Source organism: Carlito syrichta, unplaced genomic scaffold (assembly GCF_000164805.1).
Source record: "Carlito syrichta isolate Samal-C Ts95f unplaced genomic scaffold, Tarsius_syrichta-2.0.1 Scaffold305794, whole genome shotgun sequence".
In the NCBI taxonomy this organism is placed as follows: Eukaryota; Metazoa; Chordata; class Mammalia; order Primates; family Tarsiidae; genus Carlito; species Carlito syrichta.
The window spans coordinates 406482-423077 of NW_007249890.1; the positions used below are offsets into that span (position 1 = coordinate 406482).

General features: G+C 51.5%; 1 protein-coding gene across 3 annotated transcripts in view; it reads right to left on the reverse strand.

Annotated features, from left to right (window-relative positions):
- The window catches only part of LOC103264991 (vascular endothelial growth factor receptor 1), a 44972-nt gene that overhangs the window by 11435 nt on the left and 16941 nt on the right, over positions 1-16596 (reverse strand). For all 3 annotated transcript variants that reach the window (XM_021714817.1, XM_021714816.1, XM_021714818.1), the window contains 6 exons: positions 16052-16140; positions 11337-11493; positions 10800-10897; positions 9370-9492; positions 7380-7491; positions 5138-5237 (listed from right to left, as the gene is read on the reverse strand). In XM_021714817.1, the coding sequence (XP_021570492.1) occupies positions 5138-5237; positions 7380-7491; positions 9370-9492; positions 10800-10897; positions 11337-11493; positions 16052-16140 (679 nt within the window). The remainder of the gene's footprint in view (positions 1-5137; positions 5238-7379; positions 7492-9369; positions 9493-10799; positions 10898-11336; positions 11494-16051; positions 16141-16596) is intronic.

Sequence of the window (16596 nt, forward strand, 5' to 3'; positions counted from 1 at the left end):
CCTGCTGCGCTCTGGCAATCCTTTCCCCTCAGCCTTCCAAGTAGCTGGAACGACAGGCGCACGCTACCACGCCCGGCTAATTTTTTTTGGTTTTTATTGCAGAGATGAGGTCTCACCAAGTTGCCCAGGCGGGTCTCGAACCTGCGGGCTCAGGCAATTCACTCACCCGGCCTCCCAAAGCGCGGGATTACAGGCTGAGCCACCGAGCCCGGCCCAGGATACAACTTTCTAACAAGACCCTGGAAAGCAGAGATGCTGAGTGTTTGATGAAGGGCCCAGAGCTCATAAGATAACCCAAGGCAGACTTTACGAGCCCCCATCCCTCCATCTCTGTCCAAACCTGAGAGTTAAGACTCTTCTCGGAAGAGGTCCCCTCCCACCCCTGTCTCATCCTCTGTGTCCATTCTTCTTGACTCCCAGGGCTAGGATGGGGTCGACTGGTTGGTTCCAAGAGCTGTGAGGACCCCTTGGAGAGCGTGACGTGTGAGCCAGGGTCAAGCACCACCATGCAGGGCCTCAGTGGACCGAGGATGCTGGGATGAGAACAGAACTTGAACTCTCTGGCTCCAGGAGGCCCAGGACAGGCAGCCGCAGTGCCCACGGTCCCACTATTCCCAACCAGCAGCACCCCAGAGTGAATGCTCCCAGGACAGGCCGCCGAAAGTCAAAAACAGCATAATCCCCGCAGTCCTATATAGATGTCATTTTAAGGTCGCTTGACATCTTTCTAACTTACTGAGATGTTAGTATATGAGACAGGCGGTGACCAGACAGGGCTACGGCAGAGGCAGGCCTGTCCTGCACAACCACACTCACGGCCAGACTGAGGCCCCTTCCTCTCTAGCAAGTCGGGTTCTCGGGGGCGGATGGAAGAGCCCCAGATATATGCCCAGAGAACCTGTCAAAGGCAGTCAAAGTGAGAAAGGCTTGCACCAGTAAACAAGCACGGGCCCTGAAAACAGGCAGCAGATGCATGCCACCAAGCAGAGGTGTCCCCCCCACCAGCATCATCACCTGCTGCAAATAGGCACCAGAGGCTGTGGGGACATGCACTCTCTGGGCAAGGGACCCTCCCGCCGCCAACTGCTTGCTGTTCTGCACTTTTTTTTTTTGAGTTGGAGTCTCACTCTGTCACCCAGACTGGAGTGCAGTGGCCGCTGCCGGCCACTGCAGCCTCGGCCTGCTGGGCCTCCGGCGAGCCTTCTGCCTCAGCCTGCCAAGCAACTGGAACTACAGGCGTGTGCTATCACGTCCAGCTAATTTTTGATTTATTGTAGAGACAAGGTCTCGCCAAGTTGCCCGGGCTGATCTCGAACCTGTGGGCTCGGGCAGTCTACTCACCTCGACCACCCAAAGTGCTAGGATTATAGACTGAGCTACCAAGTCCAGCCTGTTTTGCACTTTTGACTCCTGGTTTCTGATTTCTAGTTTCCACTCCTCTTGCCTAAAATTCAGTGGGAATCATCTCGGCAAACACCAAAGGAAAAGAAAAAAATCTCCAAACATGCGTTGCTTATTCCGTTATGGAAGAACATCGGATGACACAGGCTCCAGGCGAGGACCCAAAAGCTCAGTGTCGCAGGGTGTACACCACTGAGTCGACAGGCTGAATAAGGCAAAGAGACGCCAGTCGCACCCGAGCCAGTGGTGGGCGGCCCTGGAAAGAGCTTCCTCTCCAAGCTATCGCCCAAGTTCCAAGTGCACGCTGCCCTGGGCCAAGATCAAGCCACAGCACCACATTGCCAAGAGGCTGCACCTCATCTTCAGCCCACACCTTCCTACTGTTGGAACAAACTTCTGCATGCTGGAGAAAAAGGCTGGCAGCTTGAATTTGGGCCTTCTGAGGAAACCTCTCACAGAGCTGCTGTTTACTTTTAACATTTCTAAAATAAGCTTCGCCCTCCCCCTCACTCTCTCTAGGCTGCTTGGGGAATAGGGGTTTCCTGCATGAGGCTTATGATAAAGTCCAAGGGAGTTTTTAGTCCAAAGTTGATGGGACTTTGTACCTCTGGAGTTATTTTGGACTGGAGCCTGGGTAAGATTTGGAAACATACCCTGCAGGTGTGTAGGATGGTATTGTGGACTCTGGGCTTAGACTGAATTTGCTTATTAGCCACATGACCTTGGGTAAATCACTTAGCCGTTCTGTGCCTCAGTTTTCTCATCTGCAAAATGGAGATAATCGTAGCACCTACTTGATAGGGCTGTTATGAGCATTAGATAAATTAGTGTATACTAATAAAGCTTAAAGAGTGGCTGGCATTTCTAAGCACTAAGCAACTAGTTAATAAATATTATTAGACACTGTCATAATAAAAACAAACTTCATACTACTTAGCATGTATTTTTAGGTCAAAACGAAAACTAATTTCATACTACTTAGCACATACAGAGGGTATCAAAAAAAATATAGACACGGCCAGTGTCAGTGTTTCAGGATTACCTGAGCCCGTGGGTTCAAGACCAGCCCGGGCAACTTGGTGAGACCTCGTCTCTACAATAAATCAAAAAATGAGCCAGGCACGGTAGCGTGTGCCTGTAGTTCCGGCTCCTTGCAAGGTTGAGGCGGAAGGATCGCCAGAGACCAGAAGGTTGATGCTGGGGTGACCATGAGTGTGCCACTGCACTCCAGCATGGATGACAGAGTGAGACTCCAACTCAAAAAAAAAAAAATGTGGACACAGTTTAAGCAAGGAAAAAACTATTAAAATGGTAATACTGTAATACTGTTCTGCCTGTCACATGGGGACACTAACATTCATTTGACGAACGCCATCTTTTGAGCAAATGTCAAGCTATACATTGCTACCATGATTCAATTCAACTTTAAAAAGTCATGCATAAGCCGGGCTCGGTGGCTCAGCCTGTAATCCCGCGCTTCGGGAGGCTGAGGTGAGTGAATTGCCTGAGCCCATGGGTTCGAAACCCGCCTGGGCAACTTGGCAAGACGTCATCTCTACAATAAATCAAAAACTCAGTCAGGCATGGTAGCATGCGCCTGTAGTTCCAACTACTCGGAAGGCTGAGGCGGAAGGATCGCCAGAGCCCAGCAGGTCGAGGCTGCGGTGGCCGGGAGCGGCCACTGAACTCTAGTCTGGGCGACTGAGTGAGACTCCAACGCAAAAAAAAAAGTTACGCATAGATAATAACTCTTAAAATGTGTCTACATTTTTTTGGCACCCCTGGTATTTTTGGGCCAAGATGAAAACTAACTGCATCCTATTTAGCATTTATTTGGAGGTAAAAATAGAGATTGTTATTTAACAACTGCAGCTACTGTTACTGTTAGTAATTGAGGACTTACCCTTGTGATTTTCAGATTCTATGAAAATGGAAGGCCATACTTCACTGAAAGCACGAGCGGGCACATCAGAGAACACCTCTGAGGAATGGGGCGAACATTCGCCAGCCATTGGGGCCTAGAGGGACCGGCCCAAGGGCCTGGGTTCTATGCCTGCGTCCTCTGCTTCCTGGCTGACAGATAGCAAGCACAGGGCCTCCCTTCTCAGTCTTGGTTTCACTGCCTGTTGCCTTCAGACAATAAGACCTGCCCTGCCTACCTCAAGGCCTTTGGGAAATTCGAATGAGCCCATGTGTGGAAAACACTTAGAAAACCACAAAGTGCCAAGTGATCTCACTTCAAACCAAGTCTCCTAGTGTCTGTCCCTCTTGCCAAGTGAAAGGAACCAAGTGATTAAAAACTCAAGGCCTTCCACCCCTAAGCACACAACCAAAGACCTGGGGGCTCACTGGCCTCTTTCCTTTGCTGGCGGGGACGCCCCGTAAGACAGACAAGAGCAGGCCCCTTCCTCCCAGGCGACGCTCGCCATCCCTGCCGTCAGGCCCAGGGCCCCTGCCCGCCTTGTCCAGCTCCTCCTCCTGGGTCTGCCCTGCCCTGTCCTGAGACGATGAGAAGGAAGAAGACATGACCTTGCCCTTTGGTCAAGCCCCCGCTTCCTCTGTTCCCCTAACTCCTCCTTAGAGGCCAGCCCAGGGCTTCTGACAGGACCCCATTGTATGGATGACGGCTGCCCACCGGTCCAGGAGAGGAGGCGCCACCTTGGGGAGGCCCAAGTCCTTGCCAACAGCGCCACAAAAGTGCGAGTGTCATCACATTCCTTCTCAGACCTCCAAGGGCAAAACAGTCACAAAGCCCAGGAAGAAAGAGTGTCCAGGAGAGGGAAGAAGTGCACTTTGCACAACAGAGAAAGCCTCACGTGGGGCCTGCTGTCTTCCTAGAGTCCCTGGACGGCACGGCAGGAAGACGCCTCACAAGTCATGTGGCCCAGGCAGCTCCAACAGCGGCTGAGACCATTCCTGACAGATTCTAAAGAAGCTGTTTCGCAGCCCAGCGTGGTGGCTCACATCTGTCATCCCAGCACTTTGGGAGGCAGAGGGGAGAGGATTGACTGAGCCCAGGGGTTTGAGATCAGCCTGGGCAACTTGGTGAGACCTCGTCTCAAAAAATCAGCTGGGTGTGATGGCGCTAGCCTGTGGTTCCAGTTTCTTGGAAGGCTGAGGTGGAAGGATCGCCTGAAGCCGCCAGGTCAAGGGTGTGGCGGTTGTGAGGGTGCTACTGCCCTCCAGCTTGGGCAACACAGTGAGACTCCAACTCAAACAAACAAACAGAAGCTGTATTGCTGGCCCAGCCTTCTGTAGAGCACAGTGGCAACTTCAGCCAGGAAGTCTCCCCTTTCCTCTCTGACACCTCCTGTCCTGCAGTCCATGGGTCTGGACCCAAGACCCGCACTCGTGAGTCTTCCGTGCAGGTAGAGAGGGCTGGCCGATAGCAGCTTCCAGCCCTCGGTCCCTGTGATCCATCCGGCTTCTGCTCTGAGGCCAGCGTCTTACACTCAGTTCCCAGGTGGCTTACTTGTTTTGCCTGTACTCAGAACTAGACACTGAATTTCTAACCTCAGTTTCCAGCCAGAGGCCTTGGAAAGTCATGTCAGTGGTCAGGAGGGGAAATAGATGGGGACGGACCAGGGACAACATGCCCCACTTCTAGAACACAGCTGGCCCGCCAGGGGCGGAGGAGGGGCACCCCTAATGAACGAGAGAAGCCATCGCCTCTTCCAAGACTGGGATTCTACCACGCCTCTCAGAGACGCCGGGTGGGAAGGGCATGGGGGCTCACATTTCAGGGGTGCCGTACTCAGGAGCCCTCATCCTCATGCCGTCCTTCAAGCGGCTGCAGAAGTCCTCATCCATCTGCACTCCAGGGTATGGAGACCCGCCTGCAGGAGACAGCATGGAAAGACACCGGGCACTTTACGGCTTCTGGTACAGCAGGCCCCAGGGGTGCTTCGCTCTTTATTTTCTCCCTTTCATGAGATGTTGGAGTAATAAATCCCCAAGGGCTAGAATGGATCACAATGTGCCATGTGACACAGAGAAGCTCGGCAAGTGACACACACTGGTGCTTGGTCTATGGCGCTGGGTGTTCAGGGCCTGCAGGCCATTCCTGTGGCTACTCCTGCCTGTCAGGTCAGGGGAAGGGGCGTCATCTGAAAGGGCCCTGCCCTCTCCCCAAAAGGAACCCTAAAGAAGTCCCACCCTTAGAGATTCATCCTTTGGGTTAGCCAGCTTCTTTTTAAAAAGCTAACAGAGCTGGGTGTGGTGGCTCACGCCTGTAATCCCAGCACTTTGGAAGGCCAAGGCAAGAGGATTACTTGAGCCTAGGAGTTGGAGACTAGCCTGAGCAACATAGCGAGAGCTCGTCTCTACAACAAATTAAAAAACCAGCCAGGCGTGGCGGCAGGTGTCTGTAGTCCCAGCTACAGACTGAGCTGTAAAAGGCTGAGGTGAGCAGGGCTCAGTGGCTCAGCCTGTAATCCCAGCACTTTGGGAGGCCGAGGTGAGTGGATTGCCTGAGCCCGCGGGTTCGAGACCCGCCTGGGCAGGCGAGACCTCATCTCTACAATAAATCAAAAAATCAGCCGGGCGTGGTAGCGCGCGCCTGTAGTTCCAGCTACTCGGAAGCCTGAGGCGGAAGGATCGCCGGAGCCCAGCGGGTCGAGGCTGCGGTGGCCGGGAGCGGCCGCTGCACTCCAGTCTGGGCGACAGAGTGAGACTCCGACTCAAAAAAAAAAAGAAAAAAAGGCTGAGGTGGAAGGAATGCCTAAGCCCAGGAGATCGAGGCTGTGGTGCACCGTGATTATACCACTGCACTCCAGCCTGGGCAACAGAGTGAGACCCCAACTCAAAAACAAAACAATAAATAAATAATAAAAAGACACTAGACGTGGAACAGGCTACTGTGGACCACACATACCTTTGATGCACTATATCCTTGCCAACTTCTCACAGCAGGGGGTCTAAGAGATATGACAGGCCTGAGGGAAGAGGTGTCTTGGGCTCTGGGACCAGGCTGAACGGTGGCATGGGGTGGGGGCTGCCTACGGCTGGGCGTTTGCAGGCCTGAGCGTCTGGAGGGGCCTAAACTTTGCCTTTTGGCCGGTTTTACTGTCCAAGATTCCCCTGCCACCTCTCCTTACGGGGGATTCCTGCCTGAGGCTGGTAGGCCAGGCATCCCAGCCCACTCTGCCCAACCCTCTGGTCCTCGTCTGCCTCAGCGTTTGTCTGTGTTTTCTAGTGATTATGGCTGGTAGGAAGCAGCTGGAAGGCGTGCGGCCCTGGCACCGTGTCACTGCAGGGCCACTGCGGCCGCCAAGCTGCTTTCAAAGACTGGAAGCAACAGGTGCCTGTCATCGAAAGCAGGGGAATGATTTTTACACATTACAGGAAACCAGGGATGTGACTGGGTGACTTTCATTTGCTGGGAAAGGCAAATTTTTGGCAAAGTCTAAAAAACTCTTGGCTGGAACTCGGGTGTGGGAGGCCTCAGGTCATCCGTGTGTGTCTGTGTGCATCTGTGTGCCTTGAATGAGGTCCCCAGCCACCCATGGCGGTCATTACTACAGACAGAAGGACTATAACCAGTGCTTTCTATTGTTCATCCTGCATAAGCCGGTGTCAGGGCTGCAGCATGTCCCCACGTCAGAGTCCTCCCGTTTCTAACCTCACCTTCCCTGCTGGCTTGACGGCAGTTGCCAGAGCCTCTCCTAAGAGGACACCCCAAGAGGGCAGTGATGCGGCAGAGAAGGAGTCGTGGCATTAGACATCCGGGTGTTTGAGGAATCTGGAGAAGGTGGCCAAGCACCAAAGATGATAAACCTGACTTCAGATTTTACACCAAACTTCTTCGCCATCGAACGGGCACACTCACAGGGCCCACTGCTCCTCTGAGATCCTGCACGGACCCTTGGCTCTAGCCAGCTGAAGCAGGGGCTGATCTAGGCTGTGTCTACCCACAGGATACTCGGCAGAGGCAGACATTGCCCCTGGTACTATGGGTCTCTTCCCGCCCCCAGACTTACCTAAGGAGAAGATTTCCCACAGCAGAACTCCGTAAGACCACACGTCGCTCTTGGTGCTGTAGATTTTGTCAAAGATAGATTCGGGAGCCATCCATTTCAGAGGAAGCCGTGTCTAGAAGAGAGCAAGTGGGCCTTAAGCAGAAGGGCGTGAAGACAAAGCAGATTCGGCCCAAGTGCCCCCGGGTCACCTCCCAGATAACACTTGGCCCATGAATCACTAGCGCAGTGATGGTATCCTAAATAGGGCAGACCCTTCCCACAGGCGGTGCTGTACTGGAGAGCCGCTGAGTCCCACGACTCAGGCAAGGCATGTGTGGGAAGCCCCTCCACAGACTCAACACATCCTAATTCCAGGGTTCGGTAGGAAACCCTCCTGGCAAAACAGCTTGCACCTCATGAAGCTCCCAGGGGCTTGCACAAGAATGACTAGAAAACGTCCTGAAAACTGGCGGTGGCCTCTAGGAATATTTCCCGAGGAGGGGGATTTTGAAAGCAAAACGACAGAATTGCAAAATCACTAGAAGGGGAGAGTGGGCAAAGACACTGCAAAGAAGGAAGGCCAGAGGAAGGAGAAGGCATCGCTGGTTTTCATGCAGACAAATCTTCCTTCTCTTGTGCAAAGCAGGAGTCCCAGCGAGTTAGGCCTCACACCTGAGATGACAGGAACTAGTGGGAAACACGGCATTAAGAAAAGACAGAGAAAAATGAGAGGCGGGGTCAGGGAGAGGCTGAAAGAGACACAGATGAACAGAAATGAGGGACAGACACACACATAGGTAGAGGCCATCTTTGCAGACCAGAGCTCCAAGGAAAGTTTGTTTGTTTGCCTTTTATAAAAAGAGATTATGAAGCAGTGATTCTCAAAATACGGTCCTGGGACCAGCTGTGTAAGCATCATTTAGAAACTAGTTAGAGGATTGGGTGTGGTAGCTCACACCTGTAAACCCAGCACTTTGGGAGGCCAAGGAGGGAGGATTTCTTGAGCCCAGGAGTTTGAGACCAGCCTAGGCAGCACAGTGAGACCTCATCTTTAAAGAAAAAAAATCACAAAAATTAGCCGGGCGTAGTGGTGCATGCCTGGAGTCCCAGTTACTTGGAAGGCTGAGGAGGAAGGATCACCTGGCCCAGGAAGTTAAGGCTGCGGTGAGCTGTGATCATGCCACTGCACTCCAGCCTGGGCGACAGAGAGAGAGACTCCAACTCAAAAAACAAATGAAAAAATAAATAATAGACAGAAACTTGTTAGAAATGCAAATTGTCAGATCCCACCCAAGACTTACTGATTCAGAAACCCTGGGGGCTGGGGCTGGCAAACAAGTTTTGCAGGCGATTTGTGTTCCTTCACTCACACTGAGAACCACTCCTGCGACGGGCCTTGAACCCTCAGGGGACAGGAGAAGAGAGGACGCAGGAGGTCACCCACAGAAGGGAAAAATAACACTTTGTCCAAAAACAAGCAGGGAATAGAAGTCAGTGGGAGCCAGCAGAGAGACTTGAGGCCAGGAGGCACACAAGGGAGGCTAGCCATTTCCTCCACGGTGAGATGATGCTGATAATTCCCCCACCCTTTCCTGAGAGAGGTACACCTGCCGCATCAATCATCTGGGTTTATTCAAGGGGAAGAGTCCAGGCTGTTCTTTTTGGTGGTACAAGGAGTTCCCAAGGGAGTCAAAGGAAGGTAACGTTAAGGTCTCACCAGGGCCCCGCCAAACGCTCAGGCTAGCCAGGCCCAGGCGGTGCTGTGCAAAGGACAGGTGGCAAGCCAGGGACCAGGGGAGAACAGAACCCGGGGACCGTGGCTTTGGCCTTTCTAAGCCCCAGGCCAGGCCCCTCGGTGACACAGCTCTTCCGGCTGCTTGTCTTCGTAGAAAGCGCAGGACAGATTTCAGGGACTACTGTGGAGAAAGGGTAAATATTTACCCAGGGCTTTGGTCTGTGGTTCAAAAATGATAGGGTATAAAGGAATCAGATAAACACCAGGACGACTTACATCTCCTTTTCTCACATAATCGGGGTTCTTATAAATATCTCGGGCGAGACCAAAATCGCAAATCTTCACCACATTGTTCTCAGATAAAAGGATGTTTCTCGCTGCCAGGTCACGATGAATGCACTACAATAAAACAGTTACATAATCAATGCGTTTCTTTCATCTAACTGGCGAATTTCCTGCGCCTGCCTAGTGTCATTATTCTTAATTCAAGAATCCATTTCACATGCTGCGAAGGGAGCACCCTGGTGCACATGGAGGTGTCATAAATAAGCAGTGCTGCTGTACAGATGAGGGTACTTTGGGGCACATGTCAAGCAATGCTCTGAATCCGCAGGGCCACTGCTTTGCAGGACAGCATTCTGGCCAACGAAGCTGGCAATCTGAGTTTTAACCAGTGAGCAAAACATCCCCTCAGCCTTTTATCCTGAGCTGCTGAGGTCAGACCTCCAACCAGCTACAGTGCTGTGGGAGGGTCCCATCTGGATATACTCATAGGAGCTCTCCTGTGAAGTCATGTATTTTGTTTGTTTTTTTGAGTCAGGGTCTTACTCTGTCACCCAGGCTGGAGTGCGCTGGCCTGATCATGGCTCACTGCAGCCTCGATCTCCTGGGCTCGGGTGAGATCCTCTAGCCTCGGCCCCCTAAGGAGCTGGGACTACATGTGTGCCCCATCACACTCGGCCAATTGTTAAAAAAATTTTTTGGTAGAGATGAGGTCTCGCTATGTTGCCCAGGCTTGTCTTAAACTCCTGGACTCAAGCAATCCCCCAGTCTCAGCCTCCCAAAGTGCTGGGATTACAGGCATGAGCCACTGCACCCAGCTGTGAAGTCATCTATTCTGAGGTTCCGGCCAGTTTTGGAAATATGCCAAAGGTTGCCATGGAGAATGGCTGTCAGACTTTTTTTTTTTTTTTTTGAGTTGGAGTCTCACTCTGTCACCCAGACTGGAGCTCAGTGGCCGCTCCCGGCCACTGCAGCCTTGACCCGCTGGGCTCCGGCGATTCTTCCGCCTCAACCTTCCAAGGAGCCGAAACTACAGGCATGCGCTACCACGCCCGGCTGATTTTTTGATTTATTGTAGAGATGAGGTCTCGCCTGCCCAGGTGGGTCTCGAACCCACGGGCTCAGGCAATCCACTCACCTTAGCCTCCCAAAGGCGCGGGATTACAGGCTGAGCCACCAAGCCTGGCTGCTGTCAGACTTATCTAGTCCAAAACCTGGTGAAGTATTCCCCTAGAATACTTCACTGGTGTCCAAGGCTCATCATTCTCAAAACTCCTCAGATCAGGGTAAGCCGAGGCCCTTTGGGTGAGGTGTACTCTACATTTAAGGACACAGGTATAAGCAAATCTGGGAAAAGTGGATTTACAGCAAAGGTGTGTGTCCAAGCCCGGCAAAGAAGAAAAGCAGTGCAGAGCAAGGCTGACCTTTCTAGAAGACAAGAACTCCATGCCTCTGGCCACTTGAAAACTGTAAGAAATCAGATCTTCCATAGTGATGGGCTCCTTGTAGAAACCGTCAGAATCTGGAAAGCATTAGAAGCGTAACTGTTTGTAATGGCTCTTGGTATCCCACCAAACCCCCGTTTATTGGAACAATGTTAGCAAAACAGAAAATAAACCAACAAGTAGATCAGAGTTCATTTTCCAGAGCATTTGAGTTTCAACGTGAACATCTGAACATCGGAGATTTTTCTAGGCCTCCGGCCCATTCCACTCAAGCGTGCGGGATGAGGGGGGGATTCTCTGAGACAGAACGGCCTGAGGGGAGACAATTGTGTGGTTCCCTGTCAAAATTAGTAACTCTGTAAATAACCTTAATTCAAATCTTATCTCCTCAAGACACTACCCTTCGCGTCTCCCACGGATGTTTATGGGGGTGATAAATCTGAAAAAAATTTCAGAGATGCACAGTATGTTGCAAAAATATCTCAGGCCGAAGGACAGGAAGGAACGAATACTTACCCTCCTCTTCCTCAACATCACTCAGACTTTTGTCTTCCTGGAACCCGGAGCTCGCGAAGCTCTCGCTACTGGTGACGCTGTCCAGCCTTGGTTTCTCGCCTGCCTCCAGCTCTGCCTCCATTTTTTCTTTCTTAGGCTCTACGTGTAGGGCGGCATCCTTCGAACAGACCAAAAGGGACCGGGGGTGAAAGGCAGCCCCAGCACAGCCGCAGGAAACTGACCCCTCAAAAGGGCAGTTGCAAGCCGGGCTCGGTGGCTCAGCCTGTAATCCCGCGCCTTTGGGAGGCTGAGGTGAGTGGATTGCCTGAGCCCGCGGGTTCGAGACCCGCCTGGGCAGGCGAGACCTCATCTCTACAATAAGTCAAAAAATTATCCGGGCGTGGTAGCGCACGTCTGTAGTTCCAGCTACGTGGAAGGCTGAGGCGGAAGGATCGCCGGAGCCCAGCAGGTCGAGGCTGCGGTGGCCAGGAGCGGTCACTGCACTCCAGTCTGGTTGACAGAGTGAGACTCCAACTCAAAAAAAAAAAAAAGGGCGGTTGCTTGGGTCGAGACCACTTGACTTGACAGTGAATCAGCAGTGAGGCCTGCAGGGCTGAGCACCAGGCTACTCCTAGGTTGTGGAGTCTATTCTGCCCTTCTAGGGGCTTCTAGGCCGCATCTTGTTCAGGCCAAAGACTATGAACAGCCGCCGGCATTGACGGAATGCTTAGCCTGTGAGCCAGAACGTTAAAGTCGTAGGTGCACTTCTCATTCAATCTTGCCAAAAATTTAATCAAGAACAGGTTCAAAGCAGTTAAGGAAGAATCAAGGTCACACACAGGCAGTCTATGGCAAAGCTGGAATCCAAGTCTGGCCAGCTCCCAAGTCTGTGCCCCAACCACTGTGCCATGCCACACGCCATCTGGTGAAGGATGACACCAGTGATGGAAAAGGGCTCCCTTTGCACTCGGGGCTTCACTCTCAATCCCTAAGAGAAGTGATCCGAGACGGCTACAGTTACCGAATTCTCTGCTTTTCCTGGGGTGGGAGGGAACACGACCATTTCTTTTTTTCCCATCCACTCAAAACAAAGATACCGTTTGATCCTAACAAGGGTAGCAAAGGCCTTCAACGCCACACTGGGCATCCACACCTGTGCTCATAATCTAGCTCTTCCATGAATCATGCCATCTCGAGTAAGTCGCCTTATTTTTCTAGGGTTCGTTTTCCTCATCTGAAACTCACAAGAAAGGAGTTGGTCTGGGTGTTAATGCAGAACCAGAAAATACTCTTATTGCCCTTAATAATTCATCTAGTAACTCTGACACTAGACACCTAGCCCTTGCAGGGGCTTTATGAGCAGACTGTGCTCCTAGCCTTGATTCTGCTAGATTGAGACAGAGGAGGGGGTTGGGTGAGGACGAGGGTTCAGGGTGTCCCTTGACCCATCAGGGCTAGGATGAACCGGCCTCCCCATCCTTCCTTGGCTTTTCTGGAAATGGCAAAGCAAAGGGATCCCTCCACTAGAGGGCACAGTGGCAGCAAGCAGAGGGCAGAGGGAGCCTCCGGACACTCTGAAAGGCGGAGGGCATGGAGGCCCCCGGCCCTTGAAGACAGACTTCTGGGGGCTGAGGGGGGTGGGGCACCCGCTGCCACCGCAGGTGACCCACCTGAGGGCAGGTAAAGAAGAGATCTCACTGTCATTGTGTGTCCACTAGGCAGTTAGACCAGATTCTGCTCATCTGGGGACTGGAATTTGATTCTTCACAAGACCCCTCGCAGGACAGAAGGCGGCACAGAAAGTGCTAGTAATAGCGTGGGGGAGGAAAATGCCCTGTGGCTTACTCATAAGTGGCTTACTCATAAGGAACACGCTCTCTCAACAAGCTCTCTCTAGACAGCAGTCTTCCTCATCCCATCCAGAAGTCACAGCCTGGGTGTGTCCCCAGGAACCAAAACTCAAGCTCCCTCTCACCTGCTTCCTGATTCCCAATCCATGGGATGTTCAGTTTTGCTTATCTGTAACCATCTCTGTTAGATAAAGGTGAACTGACTGAGCTTTGGGGACCCTGGCAGAATATAGTGAGTGACTTTATTACAAATAATATTTAAAGCCGGGTGCGGTGGCTCACTCCTATAATCCCAGCACTTTGGGAGGCCGAGGTGAGAGGAATGCCTGAGCCCACAGGTTCGAGACCAGCCTGGGCAACTTGGTGAGACCTCATCTCTACAATAAAAAATCAAAAAATTAGCCAAGCGTGGTGGCGCGTGCCTGTAGTTCCAGCTACTTGGAAGGCTGAGGTGGAAAGATCACCTGAACCCGGCAGGTTGAGGCAGTGGTGGCCGTGAGCTTGCCACTGCACTCCAACCTGGATGACAGAGTAAGATTCCCAAAGATAAATAAATACATAAATAAAAATCAAAAACAAATAACATTTAAGGATCCCGGTGTTCTTTGAAGAGTGAAATCTCCTATTTTCAACGTCGCCTTTTGTTTTTTTTTTCTTCACCTTCTCTTTATTTTCCTTTAGGTTCCAGATATGAAAGACAGCCATGTGCTTTCCATGAAAACACTAAGTTCCACCAAGTTGCACAGAGAGGCGAATCATTAAATATAGCCAGAGAAGGAAGCAAGCTCTTCAAAACAAAGGACACACAAACCCAAACGTTCCATCCTGCCCAGGTCCCTGGGGTATTCTGCTGGCTAAGCTCTTCCTGAGGCCAGTCCAGGATTTCAGGACTAAGGGGAATTTGCACTGCTCTCAGGGCACCTCTCGCCACTTTTTTTGGATTTTTTTCACAGAGAAAGCACTGGAAGGGGCATCGAGAGAGCTGAGTTCTCTCCCCCAGCTGCTCCTCATGGTAGGTGGGTGTCCTTAACCCACCCACCTGACTTCCCTGGGCACATCCCGAATCTGGGAGTGTTAACTGGCTGATCACGAAGATCCCTTTCAGCATCATGATTCTAATCATGGCCGGGCTCAGTGGCTCAGCCTGTCATCCCAGCACTTTGGGAGGCCGAGGCGAGTGGACTGCCTGAGCCCGTGGGTTCGAGACCCGCCTGGGCAACTTGCTGAGACCTCATCTCACAATAAATCAAAAATGAGCTGGGCGTGGTAGCGCGCGCCTATAGTTCCGGCTACTTGGAAGGCTGAGGCGAAAGGATCCCCGGAGCCCAGCAGGTTGATGCTGGGGTGACCGTGAGTGTGCCACTGCACTCCAGCCTGGGCGATGGAGTGAGACTCCAACTCAAAAGAAAAAATTGCTCATCATTCAGTGGCCTGGTTTAAAACTGGGGAAAGTATGTTCTTACAGATATTGCCTGTGTCTTTGGTTGGACCAAAGTTTGGGGGATGGGAGAACAGGCTGGCTGTCCAGTCGTTCTTATTTGTGTGAAGACTCGTGCCCACATGACAAAGATGGGCATCATTCTGAGATTCTGACACTTTGTCCACCATATAGATCACGGGCATTCAGTTGGACTTGCTCGATTTTTCTGTCTCAGTGGGTCACTGGCGACGGTGATGGTGATGACAAACACTTATTGAGTGCTTGACTGAGAGATTTTTCTTCTCCCAACAATTCCATCAGTCGGGCTCTATTATTAGCACCATTTAATAAATGAGGGAACTAGCTGGGCTCGGTGGCTCAGCCTGTAATCCCGCGCCTTTGGGAGGCTGAAGTGAGTGGATTGCCTGAGCCCGCGGGTTCGAGACCCGCCTGGGCAGCAAGACCTCATCTCTACAATAAATCAAAAAATCAGCAGGCGTGGTAGCGCATGCCTGTAATTCCGGCGACCTGGAAGGCTGAGGTGGAAGGATCGCCAGATCCCAGCAGGTCGAGGCTGCGGTGTCTGGGAGCGGCCACTGCACTCCCGTCTGGGCAACAGAGTGAGACTCCAAAAAGAAAAAAAGAAGTTAAAGAGAAATAAGTAACTTGTGTGTGTGTGTATATATACAGATGTACACACACACAAATATGGAGAGAAAGGGGGAAAATGAGAGGTAAAATTATCTAGATGATTTGATAAGTATTTAGATAATTGGCTAGTAATTTTTTTTGGTGGGGAGGGTCAGGATCTCACTCTGTTGCCCAGGCTGGCATGCAGTGGTGCGATCATAGATTACTGTAGCCTCAAACTCCTGGGCTCAAGCGATCCTCCCACCTTAGCCTGGGACTACAAGTGTGGACCACCACAACCAGATAATTTTTTTTTTTTGAGTTGGAGTCTCACTCTGTCACCCAACCTTCCAAGGAGCCGGAACTATTGTAAAGACAAGGTCTTGCCAAGTTGCTCGGGCGGGTCTTGAACCCGTGGGCTCAGGCAATCCACTCACCTAGGCCTCCCAAAGTGCTGGGATTACAGACTGAGCCACCAAACCCAGCCCAGATAATTTTTTGATTTTGTTTTTTTTTTTTTTTTTAGAGGTAAGATCTCTCTATGTTGCCTAGGCTGGTCTCAGACTCCTGGGCTCAAGCAATCCTCCCTCGTAGGGTTCCAAAAGTGCTGGGGTTACAGGCTAGTAAATTTAGTCCCTAATTACTCCTGCATATACAGGGATCAAATGCTTCTCTGTGTTGTCCACAGAGTGTGACAGATTAGTATGGAAGAAAAGCATGGAAAGAGGAGAAAAGAACAGACTGAGTAGAATACAGATTTCTCTCCCTTTACACGCTACTGCCTAAATGAAAACTCATTGCTGCCTTTAAAAGAACTCCAACTTTTAAGATCTTACCTTGTTGAGAAAGAACAAGTCACGTTTGCTCTTGAGGTAGTTGGACAGATTTCCATATTTGCAGTATTCTACGATCACCATCAGAGGTCCTGCAGCCAAAACAGTGCATGCTAAGTCCCACCCACCAGTCAGCCATCAGCCAGCCTTCAGCCACCTGCCTTTGTTTTCATGGGGCCTAGGAATGCGATTTAGGGATGAGAGGCCCTCAACACGGTGACTTTTTCTATTTAACCTGATAAAGGGCTTCATTGCTATTTATTGATTAAAGACAGGGTCTTGCTCTGTCACCCAGGCTGCAGTACAATGGCATGACCATAGCTCCCTGCAGCCTCAAACTCCTGGGTTCACGTGATCCTCCACCCTCAGGCTCCCAAGTAGCTGGGACTACAGGGGTGTGCCACCATGCCCGGCTAAGGAGTTTTGAAAAATAGAAAAAACTGGACGTGAAAAATAGAAAAAACTGCAGTGCAGGGGCAGCATTAGAAGGCAGAGGAAGCCAGGCTCGGTGGCTCAGCCTGTAATCCCACACCTTTGGGAGGCTGAGG